Below are 18,934 nucleotides of genomic sequence, written 5' to 3'. Positions count from 1 at the left end.
TATATTAGAATTCGACTTGCCTACTCGAACCCTTATCCACTAGAAAACAAATGGACACGAATGAAAGTGACAAGGTTTAAAACCCAGTAACTCTCGTTTCTGGCTGACAATTTGTGAACTTGAGATGCCTAACTCTCGATATTTTTTCCTTGACTTCTCTAATACAGTCATGACTGATTGTGTCACTTTTAATCATTTTGAGAGGTTAATACCGGGTAAGCGTCTGGTTACCGTATACTCAGTGGAAAAAAAAAAAACACATTAGTTTTGAAAATTTATTTTCAAGAAAAGACTTTAGGGGGCGTTTGGTTTGCGGAATGATTTGGAATTGGAATTTGTATAGAAATTAGAATTTGAAGGAATTGAATTTGGAATTTAAATAATTCAATTGGAATTGGAAATTGTTGGAATTGGAATCCCAATTCCATTTTTGTTGTGTTTGATTGTCAAATGAATTGGAATCCATCACCCCGGCACCCACAACCACCAGTTCGGGTCGAAAAGGTACGGTTCGAAACAGTACGGGTCGAAACGGTTCGCATTGAAACGGTTCACGTTGAGACCGTTCGCGTCGAAGCGGTACGGGTCGAAACCGTCCGCGTCGAAGCGGTACGGGTCGAAACCGTTCGTGTCGAAACGGTACGGGTCGAAACGGTTCAGATCGAAACGGTACGGGTTGAAATGGTGCGGGTCGAATCGGTCGAAGATTCCAATGAATTTACTTTAATTCCTTCACATATAGGAAGGATTTTGAATTCCTTTAGTTAAAGGAATTTGAAGGAATTCATGCCTGATTCCAATTCCAATTCCATTGTCAACCAAACACATGAAGATTGGAATCGGGACTCCAATTCCATAAAATTTTGTCAACCAAACATATTAAGATATAGAATTCAAATTCCAATTCCCTTAATTTCAATTGAATTCCTGCGAACCAAACGCCCCTTAGAGTTCATAAGAACATTCACATTAGAGTCTTTATATACATACATTCTATATAATATAGAGGGGAAAAAGCGGTAGCAACAAAAACACAATTACGTTGGAATATCTAAAAAAGAGAAAAATATATAGAAACTAAAGTACACATCTATATTAGAGGCTTACATTTAACTTTCTATATGTTTGTCGTGAGTGTGTAGGAAAGAAAAAAAAAGCTAATAAAATAAGTGTTTATGAGTATGATAAAGATAGAGATAAAGAGTTAAGTGTGTAAGGTTTTGAGAAATAAACAAATTTTAAAGAAATGTATATTTTTAGTGTTATTATATAGATAAAGATAAACGTGAAATGTAAATACTCTAACAAGTGTTTAAAACACTTCGTAATTAGACCGCCCGTACTGGGGCGTTTTTTTTTTTAATTTTTGCTTTATAACGCCCTATAACGCCCCGCCTACCATTACGGTAAGCGTTATAGGGCGTGATTTTCGAAAAAAATTGCCCCCGACGTTTAAATTAAAACGCTCCTTCAAACTTGAACCAACCAATCAACGGCTAGTTTTCTCAACGGCTAGTTGATTTAATTTTTTTTTAAACTATTATATATATATATATATATATACACACAACCAACACTCCTTCATTTTCAACAAAAACAATCTCAAAACCTCTCTAAAAAATCCCACCATTTTTTAAAAAACTTGATGGATTCTCCTAGTTCTTCATCCATGGTAAATTTTTACTACAACGAGTATTTTGCGGATGGCGATGGTTCGACCGATGAGGAGCTTGAGCAAGAGGCGGTTACGAGTGCATGTCAACTAGCGGTGCGATATGTCAAGCATTCTCGTCGGCCCCAAGCACAAAAAAATAAAAGAGGCTATGTTGAACGAGACCGACGCGCGGCACACGATCGTTTGATGAAAGACTATTTTGACGAGGCGCCGACATTTTCAAACGAATTTTTTAGGCGTCGTTTCCGAATGAGTAAGCGGTTGTTTCTACGCATAGTCAACGACTTGGAAGCCAACTACGATTATTTTAAACAAAAACCGGATGCGAGAGGGGCACTTGGATTTACCGGTATCCAAAAGTGTACGTCGGCATTACGAATCCTTGCTTATGGTAACACTACCGACATCAACGACGAGTATCTAAAAATGGCGGAGAAAACAACACGAGATAGCTTGGAACATTTTTGTCGCGGTACAATTCTTATACTTTACTTTTATTTTTTTTAAACGACGAGTATGCTTAGAATTTTTTTTTTGAATCTTATGTTTATCTATATTTTTTATAAAGGTATAATTGATGTGTACGGTGCGCGTTATCTTAGAACGCCTACATGGGAGGACCTTCAAAAGATCTACGAGGTACATAATGCCGAGCATGGTTTGCCTGGTATGATCGGGAGCATAGATTGCATGCATTGGCGTTGGGATAACTGCCCGACTGCATGGCGAGGCCAACACACACGTGGTGACCAAAAAGGACCCACTATTATTCTTCAGGCGGTTGCTTCACAGGACCTTTGGGTTTGGTCGGCTTACTTTGGCGTGGTCGGGTCATGCAATGATATCAATGTTTTTGAACAATCGCCGTTGTTAGAGGAGTGGATTTCTGGCAAAGCTCCAAAAGCGTCGTTTTACGCAAATGGAAACTACTACCCCCATGGATATTATTTGAGCGACGGAATTTATCCTAGGTATTCGATTTTCGTGAAGACGTTTAGTGATCCTATTGATGACAAAAGAGCATACTTTAAAAAGGTTCAAGAGTCTTCACGAAAAGACATTGAGAGATGTTTTGGGGTTCTTAAACAACGCTGGCAATACTTGAGAAATCCTTGTCGTGCATGGAGCAAGCAAAAAATGAGAGATGCTATGTACGCTTGTATAATCATGCACAACATGATTTTGGAAGACGAAGGAAAGGCGATATGCCAGAATTATGTGCCAGAAGCCGTTCAACAGGAGCATCCACAGGCGTCAATGGAAGAAAGAGTGAATAATGCGCGAGAGTTGCGTTACGAACCGTACCATTCCCAGTTAATGGTTGATTTGGTACACCACGCATGGTCGGTTCGGCACGTATCACCTGAGGGAGAGGAAGAAACGGAGGACGAGGAAGACGAAGTTGGCGAGGGTGAAGAAAGCGAAGACGAAAACTAGTGTTTTTTTTTAATTTAATCGGATGTTTTTTTTTTATTTCTAGTATTGTATTTTTTATTTATTTAATGAAGTATTTAAGTTTAAAAAAAATGGGAAATGCTTGAATGGGGATTATTGGCATTTGGCATAATGCCCCACTACGCCACTTTTGCTATAATGCCCCCTTGTTGACTAGGACGCCACGTGTCGGATAATGCCCCATGGTGGGGGCATTATAAGGTGTTACCACTACACATGGTCTTAAAGATAAAGTTGGGAACGTGCAGAAAGGGGCGTGAATCTTTCCCTCGTGTTCATTGGCTCAAACTACTTTTCTGCCCACCAATCAATCTATCTCCTCTCATCCCAATCAACTATCTCCACTTTAGGTAAAATATTTTTTTCCATTGCGAATTTTTTTTAACGGCTAATGAATTCTTCAAGTAGACTGTTGTCGAAATTCATTATATCGGGATACATTTGCTTCCGTATCAGGAAAACCGTCACCTAGGACCGAAGCCCGTGAACACTCGATCGAAGGCACGACAGTGCGGTGAGGTAAAACCCGCTCAGTTCAAGGATCGAACTAGCGATCTTCACCTATTCGCCTAGTCTCCCATCATCACCAGGTGCCACAGAAAATAATGGGGATTGCATATCACTCTACCACCACCTCATTGGCCTTTCCATTGCGCATAACACTGGTTAAAAATCATAAGGAAAGTTGAGTGGTTTTTATATAAAAAAGGTTCAACTAGTTTTAGTAGAAAAAATTCAAAAGTAGCTGTTGTTAGGTGAAATTTTCTAAAGAAAATTATACAAGAATATAAAACTAATACCCTAATTTAATTTCCATTGCGAATTAAACTAGTGTATTAGTTTTATATTCTTGTATAATTTCTTTTTAGCTACTTTTGAAATTTTCCTACTAAAATTACTTGAACCTTTTTTTATATAAAAACCACTTTTCTTATGTTTTTAACTAGTGTTATGCGTCGCTCGCGTTCTGGGGCGCTAACCGAATATTTCTTTGTTTGTAACATGGCGTCTTTATTTCAGAAATTTGTACATGCTACTTATAACACGATCTCAAAAAAAGTTACATCGAGTCAATCAATTAAACCAAAACACTACCATAGTTTTGTTTTAAAAAACAACTAACACGATGGCAAGCATTCAATTTAGAGTTGGGGGTAAAACAATAATTTGTCAGGATCGGTGAGCGAGTGCTAGGCAGCTGCTTGGCGCGAATAAAAACTACAATGAGTCAACCAGGTAAAATAAAACACTATCATAGTTTTTGTGAACGCGTTTTAGGATCGATTTGAACTCCCGAACGATTGCAAAGAACACGTACGACGTGCGGAAACCGTGCACGTGTGTGGATCGAAGACAAGAACGTAATTAACAATGATTCTATTCAATGATTTGACAAAGTTTACACCTTGAATCACCTTTGTTTGCTACTTTCTCTCTCTAGACTTCAAAGCTCTTCAAGATACAAAGTGGCAAAAAAGTTGTAAATGAAACATAACAAGTGTTATTTATAGGGAACACTTAATGAAAGCTCCTTTAGCTCACTAGCTCCATCCGTCCGGATGGACAATTCTCTATCCGTCCGGAGGACTTCTCCCTATATTCTTCATTCGTTAAACTTTGTCTTCTCGTGTTTCTTCTACGATGCACGATTGACGGAAGTGATAGACATTATGCACTCACAGACTCCCCATTGGATATTACTGCAGTCAATCTCGTATCTTTCTGTCTTTTCTCTATTTCTGAGTCTTTTGGAAGCTTTGACATCTTCAGCACCACAGACTCTCTCTTCAAGCTCCTCTTGATCTGCGTTCTGAACCCGCTCCCCCTTTCGGTTGACTATTTCTCCAGGCTCCCACTTTCGTTAAGCTTCCATGCTTTTCAGGATCGACACCTAGTTCTTTGGTTACAAGCTCCCCCTTGCTTCGAGCTCGTCTTCAGACTCCCCCTTAGCCTCAGCTATCGAGATTGTAATCTGGCTTAATATCTGCACATCTCAAACTGTTTGTAAGATATTTGACAATTTAAGTTCAGAAATCGAAAATCTAGCTCTAAACATTTAACATGGATAAGCTGGAGCATTTCAAATATATGATTGCACAGGACATCGTTTGTTTACAGAAATCTGTATTTTATACAGAATTGATGACCTGGCTCAAAGTATACTAAGATTGAAACCCTGACTCTAAGCATCAAATATAACAGTTAAAAGTATCCAAAACTTTTATCAAATAAACATCCGAGTCCAACTTAATGACCTTGGAGATTTCACAACCTGTTTTTTATTTTCATGTAAAATTTCAAGTTTCAAATTAATGAACTTGTTTATTTTCAGAAACAAGATCAGCATACTTAGATCTTGAAACTCAGCTTTTGGACGTCGGTTGTCGAAAATAAAGTAGAAACAAAATCTTTTTGAATTTTTCAAAGTTTATGCTAAAATATACTGAAAATCTTTTTGTGATTTTTCTTTTAAAGTAAAGCAGTAAAGAAATATTTACAGACAATATTTTTGTTTGAGTTTGTGTCAGAGGATCATATCAGTTTATGACAAATCACTAGCACCGTTGAGCTATAAACACTGTAAGTTCTAAACGATTCACTTAGATTGTCAGTATACTGATCCACTTAAATTTTCATACAAAGTTCAATTGTTCCAAGATATGAGATTTAGTGTTTTAAGAACTTAACTCATTCGCGTGTCCCACCTCAGAATATACTCCTGTATCAAGATCCCTAGATTCAGTCTTACATGTGAATATACTATATTGATATATGTACTCTGGGTTAACGCGAGGCCTTGAGAGCTCAGGTATGAACTACCGTGCAGTCAAAGAGATGAAGGCTCGACTTTGAGGTATGTCTCACTTAGGGATCTTCTTTACAACTGCACTTGATTCATATCTTTCGATATTTTTTCAATTTTTATGCAGAGGGAAAGCTTTTAAAGCACGTAAAGTATCATACGAGGTCTAGGCCATTGCTAACGCAAAATCAGAAGACTAGGTATAATATCCCAGATATCAAACAGTATAAAGACCTTGTATCTCAGAATTAGGCAATCTTTCAAACGAGATTTCGGGGGGTTACCCATATATCCGAGAGATGTTCCCCACGAAATAAGAAAGTTATTGATATTTAGGTTTATATCTCGAAATCAATCTACTAAGTGTGTAAAAACATACTGGCACACCATCAGTGAGTCCATTTATCACTTTTGACTTTCCATATTTAGCATGCTGTGATTGTCTACTGATGTACTATCATTTCCTCTTTTTACACAAATTTTTTTTGAATTTTATCATGTTTTTGGCTTTTTCAAATTTTCAAATGTTTTTGTATTTTCAATAATTTTACTCCCCCTAAAATTCAAAACATTTAAAGAAAATTTGACAACTCGATGCAGATAGCTTCATCTCGTCATCCATTTCTGCTTTTCATGCTCTGTTGTGCAGAAATTACCCCCATGATTTACAACACATTGATTCTTAACAATGTTAAAACCATTTAATCATTTGTGAAATAATCATGTTTGTTCAGCCGTGAGGGTTTCGGCATATTCAATCAACATTTTTTTTTAAATTTTAGATTTTTAACAAAATTTGAAAACACACATTTTTTTTTCATTTTTTCAATTTTTGACAAAATAAAAACATATTTTTGGTTTTTAAATTTTTCTATTTTTAGGGTTTTTGATTTATGGTTTATATATGTACAAAATCAAACACACTCCCTGTTTTTCACTTGCAGGGACCTGCAGCCTCCTGTGCCAGGCTGCTCTTTTCTCCGATTTGACATTCGTCTGTCTTTAGGAGCACCAGCACATTCAAACAATGCAATTACTTGAACAAAGCAACCCAAGCCTGCTTTAACTCAGGTAGCTGAACATATATTTTCCCAAGTAGAACTGGAAAATTTCGTTCATTTTTCTCAAAAACATTCTCTTTAATTTTCTCATCATCAAAAACCTGTTGTTGCTTGACCACCCAAATTTGCCCTTTAGAAACATTCCTTCGATAAAATCTTGAATCATTTTGAATGTTTTGTTTTGATAAATCAATTTTTGGTTTCCAGATTTGTTTTGGTTCTGAAACATTTACTTTCTGTTTCCTAATCTGTTGTGGCACAACTTTGGGTGTCATTGGTTTCGGTTTCCAAGTTTATTTTGATCCAAACTTGTTTGACTTCTATGTCTCATCTTTCCTTTTCTTGTCAACATCAACAGGTTTCGGATTTGAACACTTGCGACCAAGATGTCCAATTTGATCACACTTAAAGCATGTTCTCCTGGAAACATCTTTAACATGTTGTTGTTGTTTCTTTTGAGCATATAACTCTTCATTAGACTGTCGCCTAAATTGGAGTTCTTTCTCTTCTTCTGAACTTGTTCCGTGAATAAAGTTCGTATGTTTATGAAGATTTGTCTTTCCAAATTGTTTCCTTTTATTTTGTTTATTTTTATAACCCAACACAGCCTTCATGTTTTTCTTTTTGTAACTAGGTTTGTTATAAAAAGACTTCTTGCTCTTTCCAGCAAATTTTGCAATTTCAGACTTCTCTATTCTACCAATTTGAAAACTTTGTCAATCTTTTCCGAAATCACATTATGGATTGGAACTTCAATATCTGAGAATAACTTGTCCGATCCAATCATGGTATAAGCCAATCCTATCATATCATCATTCGCATTTTTCTCAGATTTTGAATTTTTAAGATAACTTTCATGAAAACTTCCCTCATTTTCATCATGTGATTCAGAATTATCTGTTTTGGTAGACTCCTCTTTCAGAACACTTTCAACAACCTTACTTACCACCTCTGAATCACCAAGATTATCAGATTTGGTGTAAGTCACATTGATGTTGTTAGGTAATTGGTCAACCATGTTTATCGCTTTTTCCACCTTTTCGCCATCAAAGAATGTATAGTTATTCTTCAACTGTGGTGGAACCTGATGGTATTCTGACCCAATTCCCTTTTTGTTCTTTTCAGACTCTTTTCCATCGGGTGTGATGTTGAAAACACGTTCAAAAATGTATGAAGAAGCATGATAACTTTGAAGTTTATTAACCAATTTCTCTTTTTCAGCCAGTTCTTGTTTAAGTTTAGCGACATCATCAATATATTAATTTAGAACCATTTGTTTACCTTCATACCTGGCTTCAAGAAATTTAGTTGTTTTCTGACAAGCCGACAATCTATCATCCAGACTTTTGGCGTTACTTTTCAAAGTTTCATAAGCTTCTTTTACCGTGTGATATGACAATTTCATTCCATCATATTTTTTTGCAACTCTTGAATAGTTTTATCTTTTTAAACACATTTGTTGCAATCAACTAAACACTTTTGTTTCAAAGTTTTGTTTTCTTTATCAAGATTTTCACATTTCTGTGTTAGCTCTTTTTCTTTTTCTTTCAAAAAACTTTCATTTTCAAGCATTTTATTACATTTTTCTTTAAAAATCTTTTCAATTTTAGTAAACTAAATGTCTCTGGATCTTAGATTTTTATCCTTTTCAGTACAAGCCCTGCACGTTTCCATGCATTTCTTGCACTGTTGATCAGTTTTTTCTTCAATTTCATCAATTTTATCAATTGATTCAGCATTATCAGACGACTTAGTAGTTTCAGTTTGAATTGTTACCTCAATGTGATCTTCTTCTGGTGTGTTGTTAGTCGTCTTCTTCAGAATTTCTTCTTTCAGCTTCCTGCTTTCATCAACAATCTCCACTACCGTCTTCTTCTTCTTCTCTAGACTGGCATATATCACCTTCTTTATGTCCTCCATCTACCTTCTGTCTGTAATTCGGAATCTCTTGAAGCCCTTTGCACTAAACACCCACAGTTGGAATAGCAGCAACAAGTGCTTCAAAATCTACTTTGTCAGGATCAACTGTTGGGTTTCTTTTAGGATCAACAAAACATTCTTTCTCCTCACTCCATCTATTTGCCCGTTGTGCTTCTGTGTAAGCCTTATACACATCGATCAAATACATTCGAGCATGATTTTCTTCTTCGCAACCAATGCCTTTTTCGCTCTTTTCTCTTCTTTTATATATTTACTCCAGTCAAACCCTTCTTTTTCGTCATCCTGAATCGTCACATAAGCTTGTTTCTTCTCTTTTGATGACGACCCTTCTTCAATCTGCTTTTGATTTGTTCTTGATGGTTGCTCATTATTGCGATGATAGATGGCCTTTTTGTAGTAATCTTCATGAAAAGGATTCACATTATCATCAGCTTGACGGTTTGTGCATTCTCTTTTGAAGTGTCCCTTCTGTTTGCACTTGAAGCAAGCGACTTTTGCTTTGTCGAATCCCAGTTTCATATCGGGAGCTTCCAGACACTTTCTCCCAGTAATCTCCATGAAATGTTGTGCTCTCCTGATTACGCTCGCCATACACCAGCGAATATCCATGAGCCGCATCTCTTCCAGATCTACTTGATCGTAATCCTCCTTTGTCATATTTGGATTTCCGTTCTTTCCTGCGATTAAACCTTCATAAGACTCCAGAACAGAAGCTAAGAAACTCATGTGCTGTTTAGCGAAATTAGTATTCAAATGCAGAGAATCTTTCCAATTCTGGTTTTGATTGGATTTGGCTGATGAAGAAGAAGATGAATGATATCCAGAATCATAGCTTGGAGATTTGTTGTTTGATGATTCACCAGCATTGTCGGTACTGAAGGCTGTACCAACCTTTAGTGATTGATTGTTCAGCAACATGCTTCCCCGGTAATACAGATCAACATTCTGCTCATAACTTGAACTGGACATTTTGTTTTGTTTTTGTAACACCAGATCATGTCCCTCAAGTTTTTCAATTAAACCATCCAATGTTATTCATCAAACTTTGCATCATTCCTCAGAACAATCACAAACGTTTTCCAGTCATCAACTTGTGGTAATGCCTCGACGAGTTTATCAATAATTTCTTCTCTGTCCTTCTTGATTCCAAACCTTTCTAACTCGACCTTCAGATGACAAAATCTTTCAATCATTTGTTTGACATTTTCTCCTTTCATGCATCCGAACAGATCAAATTCTTTTTTCAACAGAGAAATTTGTTTTTCTTGATGTCTTTACCGCCTTTAGCTTTTAGCTTCAGTGCTTCCCACATTGATTTGGAGGTTTCACCATGTTGAAGAGAAAACAAGATATCCTCTCTAACAGATTGTTGTAATAATGTTACCATTTTTAGTTCGTTAGAGTGATTTGTTTTATCTTTTTCAGAAAATTGTTTAACTTCAAGCAATTCATTTTTATCGTTTAATGGTTTTTCATATCCAAAAATTAACATAACCCAGCTTTCGTAAGCATAAGCCTGCACCCAGTTTTCAAATCTGATACTCCACCAATGGTAATCTTCAATATTCATTAGTTTTGGTGGTCGTTGATGATTTCCGTACACGTTGTCATACTTCAGACTCTTATAAATAACGCTCGACACAGTTTTTGTTCCGCGTGTTGCTTCAGTTGCTGTTTCGGATGTAAACGCGTTGTAAAACGTGTTGTAAAATTCTTCGTCCATGCTCGACATTTTCGAATCACGCCTTGATTATCGTTCCTTGATTATTCACCTTGATTTTCACCTACAAACAAACAAAGAAAACGTTTAAGCGAAGATTTTTTTTAAAACAAACACTTAAACCACTTGAAGCGTGTGAATGATGGACAATTGTGAATTCCCAAGAATATGTATGGACTCCACAAAATGACCCTGATGAATACTTGATTTTAACAAATTAATAATTTCTTGAATGAACCTGTTTGACAAAAGCAACTTATGTGATCTGGATGAACTTTGATAATTCCCAAATGAACTTGAATGTTATACACTGATGGAATTTAATAACAACCCTCTGATACGGATGAACTCTATTTGGGTTCAAATGGACTTTCAAACACGGATGGACTCAAAAATTCCTAATGGACTTGGGCCTCACGGATGGATTCTTAAACTTCCCGGATGGACAAATGGACTTTATAAGTTTTGAGTGGGCTTCCGGATGGTTATGTGAGTCCGAATGGCCAAATTTAGCTAAAAGACTTGTTACCCGGATGGACTCGTGTAAACTGATGTTCGAATGGGCCTTGGTCCAGACCTGTTACCCCGGATGAGTTTACAAAGCAAATGAATAACAAACTTTCCTGATCCGGATGGACTAGTGAGTCTTTATTGGCTGTGAATTTTCAACCGGGCGGATGGGCTTTCAAGGCCCGAATGGACACTCTTGTATCCGGATGGGCCTGTTATATCTATACGGGCGGATGTACTAAACCACTTCAGTCCGATGAGCTGACGTATCAAGGACTGGACCCGGATGGACTCAACACCTTATCGGATGAACTTTCTTTCATATGAGCGGATGGACTATTTTCTTATTCTTTCAGATGGGCTTGAATATACAAATAATGACAATACTTGTTCTGGTTGGCCCACTATATATTCTCACCGAATGAACATAGTATCTTATTGGACCATCTTTTTCATCAAATGAACTTTAAGCAATAAAAATATCCTGGATGGACCTAAACAACTAGCGGATGGACTAAGAGAAAACCCTATCCGAGCGGGTGAGTTAAAGCACTTGGGCCCGGATGAGTAATTTGGTCCAGATGGAGACCTTCAATCGCCCGAATGAATAGTAACTATGACGAACAACCTTTTTTTCTGAACAATTTTTGATCAACTTGAACCTTAAAAACTTTGAATTTTGTTATGAAAATTTGTAAGGTTGAAAACTTATGTATTTCGCATATAATATAAAAAAATCTAGCAATTTTTAACCATGAATCTCTTTGTATCTGAGTTTTAAGTTCAAAAGTGAAGAAAAATGAGATGAAGAGAAATTTTGACAAATCTGATCCAATTTCAACTCCGAATCTGATGAAATCACGTAGATTCTTGCATCTCAGATCTGTGCAATCGATCTCCTGCTCTGATACCACTTGTGAACGCGTTTTAGGATCGATTTGAACTCCCGAACGATTGCAAAGAACACGTACGACGTGCGAAAACCGTGCACGTGTGTGGATCGAACACAAGAACGTAATTAACAATGATTCTATTCGATGATTTGACAATATTTACACCTTGAATCACCTTTGTTTGCTACTTTCTCTCTCTAGACTTCAAAGCTCTTCAAGATACAAAGTGGCAAAAAAGTTGTAAATGAAACATAACAAGTGCTATTTATAGGGAACACTTAATGAAAGCTCCTTTAGCTCACTAGCTCCATCCGTCCGGATGGACAATTCTCCATCTGTCTGGATGGTCTCCCTATATTCTTCATTCGTTAAACTTTGTCTTGTTTTATTTCTCCTACATAATTAAATGGATACAAGATAAATAGTTAAACTTAAACATACTAACTAATTAAACGTAAACAACGTAGAGAAATAAACGTAAACAAACTAAATAAACTAATCATCAACGCCTGAAGAACCGTCGGAGTCGAGATCCGGATACACATGTGGTTCTGGCATACATGGATGGTTTCTTAGTGATCGCCAAGGTTCGATGTAAGCAAATATTCTGTTAAATCTAATATGGTATTCATGACGGGCTTGGGTAATCCTTTGTGTTGGATCAGTTCTGTTTAATCATAACGGAAAACATGAAAACATACTTGTTACAGCAGATAGTGCAGTGGAGAATCCAGTCAGAGAAGATGACATCGAGTTCGACATAGTTGTCAGTGTGATCTGGTTCCTCCTTAGGGTGCTGACTAATGATGGTGACTAAGAAAACCGACAAGGGGATCGATTATGGGAGAGGGAGGTCGATGATGATGATGTTACGGTTATTAGGTTATCTATCTCAGTGTGTAACCTTTTGACCTCTACATAATTCTCCTTATATAAGTACCCAAGAGGAAACCTAATTAGTTAATAAGGGTAATATGGCCCATCAACGATTACCAACTAATTATTTAATAGGTTATTATATATTTTGATCTATATTATGTAAATGATTATAATAGCCATGGTTGCAAAAGTCGCTAGGCGCTCCGTAGTCGGTCGACCGGGGAGTTGAGAGTACTCGGTCTACGCGGAGAGTACTCGGGGAGTACTCGGACATGTTAAATTATAAAGAAATTACTTTTTGGAGATTAAATATATGTCAAATAATATAAATTTTACTAATATTTATAACAAAATACGTGAAAATGATATTCATTCTTTAATTCTTTAATTTGATAGGCATAGAAATTATGTTATATTATTATTTAAGTCAAACTAGGCCCGAGTTGACCTAGTAGATCCAATTCTGGCTGAGGTTGATCTCGTTTGACCGACTCCGAATAATCAAGCGGAGTTAAAGAAAGTCGCCTCGGCAGCCTGCCTTGTAGCGACTACTCGGGGAGTACTCGGGCTTGGAAACCTTGTTTTACAACCATGATAATGGCTATAGATTAAATATTAAACATAATATATTTAATCTTACATTCTCCCACTTAGCCGAGTAATCATTTACTATGAGTATTAGATAAGCCTGATCAGGAGTTAACACTCATTTTAGCATTAAACAAGTACTATAGCAGAGAAATACAGCCGTTGAATCATTATGCGACTCAGGACCCCCATTAGTTATACTATAGCCTTAATTTAAAACCTAATCGTTATGATCAAAATGCGCATAAGCCCTTTGTTTGATTTGTAACTTTATTTGCTTATATGCCATTATACCGGTTGAACATATTCTAAGAGACATACAAAATCAAACTGAGGAAATTTCATTAATCATAAAGCTAGTACAATATGCTTAAATAAGGTCTTTACTAAATCCCATATTCCGAACATGTTCTTCGTAAACCTTAGGAGGGAGACCTTTAGTCATCGGATCCGCAAGCATATCTTTAGTACTAATATACTCGATACAAAGATTATTTTCCTCAACTCGTTCACGTACAAACAGATATTTTGTATCGAGATATAAACCAGCTCCAGTCGAACTGTTACTGTTCGAGAAGCTAACGGCAGCTGAATTATCACAGTAAAGCTTCAATGGTCTAGAAATGGAATTAATGGTTTTGAGTCCAGTGATCAGATTTGTAAGCAACATTCCATGACATGTTGCGTTATAAATAGCAATGTACTCTGCCATCAGTGTGGAAGTTGTGGTCAACTGTTGTTTATGACTCTTCCATGAGATAGGGTCGCCTACTAACATAAAGATATAGCCCGAAGTGGATTTCTTGTCATCTTTGCATTTGGCAAAGTCAGAATCAGAATAGCCCACCACTTCTAAATGATCACTTCTTCTATAAGTTAGTTTATAGTCTTTTGTCCCTTGCAGATATCGAAGTACCTTCTTAGCTGCTTTCCAGTGATCTAGGCCAGGATTAGTCTGATAATGGCCTTGCATTCCAGCAATATAAGCGATATCTGGGCGAGTATAGACTTGAGCATACATCAGGCTCCCGACTACTGACGCGTAAGGTATCTGGCTCATTTACTCCTTCTCAACCTCTGTTTTCGGACACTGGAATGAACCGAAAACATCTCCTTTAACTACTGAAGCGACGGAGGGTTTGCACTGTTGCATGTTGTAATGTGTAAGGACACAATCTATGTAAGCCTTTTGAGACAATCCTAAGATCCCTTTGTGTCTATCTCAGTGGATTTCGATGCCAATGACGTAAGAAGCATCTCCGAGATCCTTCATGTCGAAGTTATGCGAGAGTAAATGCTTCGACTCATGCAACATGTCTAAACTATTACTTGCCAATAGAATATCATCTACGTAAAGGACAAGGACAAGTATAGTAAAGTTGCTCCCACTCATCTTGAGGTAGGTGCATTGATCCACTTGATTCTTCATAAAACCTTGTTTCTTCATGACTTCATCAAACTTGAGGTACCACTGATGTGATGCTTGTTTTAACCCGTAAATGGATTTCTTCAACTTACAGACTAGATGCTCCTGACCTTCAGGTTGTTTCATGTAAACATCTTCGTCTAAGTCTCCGTTAAGGAAAGCAGTCTTAACGTCCATCTGATGCAACTCTAAATCAAAATGAGCTACTAGGGCCATGACGATCCTTATTGAATCTTTATGAGAGACAGGTGAAAACGTCTCTTGATAATCTCCCTCTTTCTGAGTGTAGCCCTTTGCAACCAATCTCGCTTTGTAGCATTCAACGTTCCCATTCGGATCCAGTTTTGGTTTGAACACCCATTTACATCCTACTGGTTTGACACCGTTGGGTAATTCTACCGAATCCCAAACGTCTTTTTTCTTCATGGATTCAAGCTCATCAATCATTGCTTTATTCCATTCAGAAGACTGATCACTGCTAATGGCTTCATTGTAAGAGATAGGATCATTGAGCTTTCCGGGATCCATTTCAGTCAGGTAGGTAACATAATCATCCCAATTAGTAGGCCTTCTTTATCTAGATGACCTCCTGAGTGGATTATCGGGTTCAGCGTTGTGTTGGTGTTGAGCGTTTGATGTGCCTTCGTCATGAGGTATAATGGGTTCTGACTGTAGCGGTGAATTTGGAGTTGGTGCAGTAGCTTCAGGTGCAGTAGTTGCATTGGGTACAAGAGGAGTAATCGGAGTAATGGTAAGCGACGAGTCTCTCCCCCCGCGTCTTGTACTTCTTGCAATTCTTCGTAAGGTTTGGTACTGCTCCCACTGACCTTGAAATCCTCCAGGAACGCCAGCACGCTTGGTTTCAACAATACGGGTGACATGGGAAGGACAATAGAAACGATAACCCTTTGAATTATCAGGATACCCGATAAAGAAACAGGTAACTGTTTTAGGGTCAAGTTTCCATAGGAAAGGATTGTAAAGTTTTGCTTCAGCAATGCAACCCCATACTTTCATATATTTAAGACTCGGTTTCCTTCCTGTCCAAAGTTCATAAGGAGTTTTAGGGACAGACTTAGAAGGAACTCTATTGAGTATATGAACAGCTGCTTTTAACGCTTCAGTCCAGAGGAATAATGGTAAATTAGTGTTGGCTAACATACTGCGCACCATGTTCATAAGGGTACGGTTTCTTCGTTCAGCGACACCGTTCTGCTGAGGTGTACCAGGCATGGTGTATTGGTTCACAATCCCCTGGCCCTTACAAAACTCATAAAATGGACCAGGAGCTTGACCCACATCAGTATATCTTCCATAATATTCACCGCCTCTATCTGATCTCACAACTTTAATCTGATGATCTAATTGCTTTTCAACTTCAGCCTTATAATCTTTAAAAGTTGTTAGAGATTCATATTTCTCCTTAAAAAGATACAAGTACATGTAACGAGAATAATCATCAAGGAAGGTGATAAATGAAGTATGTCCTGTTATGCCAGCGATTTGGTCGGGACCACTAATATCAGTATGAATGAGTTCTAATAAATTAGAGCTCCTAGTGGCACCTTTCTTATTCGCTAATGTCATTTTACCTTTAAGATATTTGACACATGTTCCAAAATCAGAGAAATCGAGAGGAGGTAAGACTTCATCCTTTACAAGATGATTTAATCGTTCTTTTGAGATGTGGCCTAAACGTTGATGCCACAACATGGATGAAGTCTCTAAGTCTCGTTTCTCTTTCATCTTTGTGAGTGATTCATTTATGTTATATGACAACAAAGATTTGGAAAAACCATCATCTAGTTCTAATCTATAGAGACCACCATCCAGAACACTAGTACCATAAAGAACAGAATCATAGAGGATAGAGAGTTTGCGATGACCATGGGAAACAATAAAACCGTCCATGTCTAACTTTGGTCCTGATACAAGGTTCTGAGTTACCTCAGGAACATATAAGGTATCATAAAGTTTAATACATAAACCAGTTTTCATAACTAATTGTAATGTTCCAATGGCCTTCACTTCTAATTCTCGATCATCCCCAACCTTAAGCGTTCTTTGGTTTCTTTCCAGCTTTCGGATTGAAAGGAATCCCTGAGTTGAATTGGTAACATGAACCATAGAACCAGAATCAAACCACCAAGAGTTAGCAGGAAGACTTAAATTATAGGACTCAAGTATCATAAAATAATCATTACCTTTCTTAGCCAGCCACTCCTTAAAGTCAGGGCATTCCTTCTACGTATGTCCTGCCTTTTTACAGAACTTGCAGCGTATTCTGCCTAAGGAATTCTTAGAGCTGGAGGGTGCACTTGTATTAGGATTAGGCCTTTGGACTTTTGAAGCATCCTTTCTCTGATGATTGTTCTTCCTTTTCTTAGAGTTGGAGGTGGTGAAGTTTGCAACATCAATAGGGCGATCTATCCTCATACGCTCTTCCTCCTGTACGCACATAGTGACCAGCTCATTTATCGTCCATTTGTGTCACACCCTGGCTTTGCGGAAGCGTGGGTTATTTGGTATGACTTCTTAATACCATAGCAACAATCATAACAATTCTATATGATAAAACATGAGATATTCGTCCATTAATAAAGTTTAGAAAAATCCCACTTTATACTCGTCTTAATACATCAATCACAAAACAAGTTACAAACCTTGACTTGATTTAATGAGTTCGTAAAAACTTAGCAAAAGACTTTAAACAATACTAGGTTTAGAGATATGTAACCCGTCCAGGAAGAGGTTACACCTTCTAAACCCTGGATGACTTCTTTATTCAAATGCAGCTTGAAAATACGTGCATACCGTGCCAGATCCATTAGTTCCCTGAAATACATGTAGTTTGAAAAGTCAACGTAAAGTTGAGCGAGTTCATGTGTAGGTGGGTATGTATAACCCTTTGTAAAAATGTCTGTATGTATAAAAATCCCTTATATGTAGCAAATAAGGAAAAATGAGATCACCATTGGGTTGCAAAGCCAATGATATGTGTGAAGTGCAGTAGGAAGACTCAAACCTAGCAGATTTTTGCGTCGGGCTCAAAGTCACCACCTGGCTCATTCAGCGAACTCAGGGGTTGGGCTCGCTACACCCAGATAGATCTACCGCTAATGACCCTCGGTCCTACACTGAGGATTAATGGCCTTCAGTTCCCGCCTACCCACTCACATGATCTAAATAGTAACCTTCCTTACGCTAACCATACCATGTAAAAAGTATTCTTAATCATAGTAACATGTATTTCACCCCCGAAGTATAAAAACTGAAAACAGTTAAGAGAAAAGGGGGGGGGGGACATGAACTCACAGTATTGCGTCTTCGTACTCGTAACCCAAATCTCCACGGCAATCCCGACTACCTACAATGGTCTATTGTCTATCAGACGAACGGGTAGTGCCTTGTCTTAGTATTCGTGTTTTTGAGTTACGATTCTGGTATTATTCCAACTTATAATAATTGTATTTAGTTCTGGAATAGTAGTTAGACAACCATTTTAGAGTTATACTTCTCAAGTATCGTATATGCGTATTTCCTTCCCAAGGACGGGAGTATTTATACATGTGCGTTCTTATAATTCCAAAAAAATATATTATTAGGTCTCACTTAGTAAAATATATTTTAATTCATTTGTCTAAAATATTCCATCTCCAAAATATGCATATTTTTCCCAAAAATATTATATTTCATTCCATACAATTTCTAAAATAATACTTTTATCAAAATACACATTTAATAATATTTTTCCGAAAATACATAAGTTACATTTAAAGTTCGGGTGGTAATAATAATACCGGTGTAACTTAGATATTTATTTGTAAAGGTGTTAGTATTATTTTGGAGTCGTAACTTCGTAGTGTATTCAAGTTATATTATTTTTACTCTAAAAATAATATATATATATATATATATATATATATATATAGTTCACAAATAATCATAAAACCACACAAGCGTTTTATTATGAAATATATATT

The 18,934-nt window shown here is 37.1% G+C and overlaps 1 protein-coding gene across 1 annotated transcript; it reads left to right on the top strand.

Moving 5' to 3' along the window:
* Window positions 1–1,641: 1,641 nt before the first annotated feature.
* LOC118488110 (protein ALP1-like) lies at window positions 1,642–3,166 on the top strand. The gene is made up of 2 exons (XM_035985244.1): window positions 1,642–2,147; window positions 2,244–3,166. The coding sequence occupies exons 1-2, from the start codon at window positions 1,646–1,648 to the stop codon at window positions 3,110–3,112; spliced, it is 1,371 nt and encodes a 456-aa protein (XP_035841137.1). The 5' UTR covers window positions 1,642–1,645; the 3' UTR covers window positions 3,113–3,166.
* Window positions 3,167–18,934: the final 15,768 nt, after the last annotated feature.

The sequence above is a fragment of the Helianthus annuus genome, chromosome 16 (genome assembly GCF_002127325.2).
Source record: "Helianthus annuus cultivar XRQ/B chromosome 16, HanXRQr2.0-SUNRISE, whole genome shotgun sequence".
In the NCBI taxonomy this organism is placed as follows: domain Eukaryota; kingdom Viridiplantae; phylum Streptophyta; class Magnoliopsida; order Asterales; family Asteraceae; genus Helianthus; species Helianthus annuus.
This window is presented reverse-complemented; position numbering and strand designations above follow the sequence as displayed.

Coding starts and splice junctions, on each gene's coding strand:
- LOC118488110 (XM_035985244.1), top strand. CDS start 1,646: ATGGATTCTCCTAGTTCTTCATCCATGGTAAATTTTTACTACAACGAG. Junction 2,148..2,243: donor CTTGGAACATTTTTGTCGCG/GTACAATTCTTA, acceptor TTTTTTATAAAG/GTATAATTGATGTGTACGGT.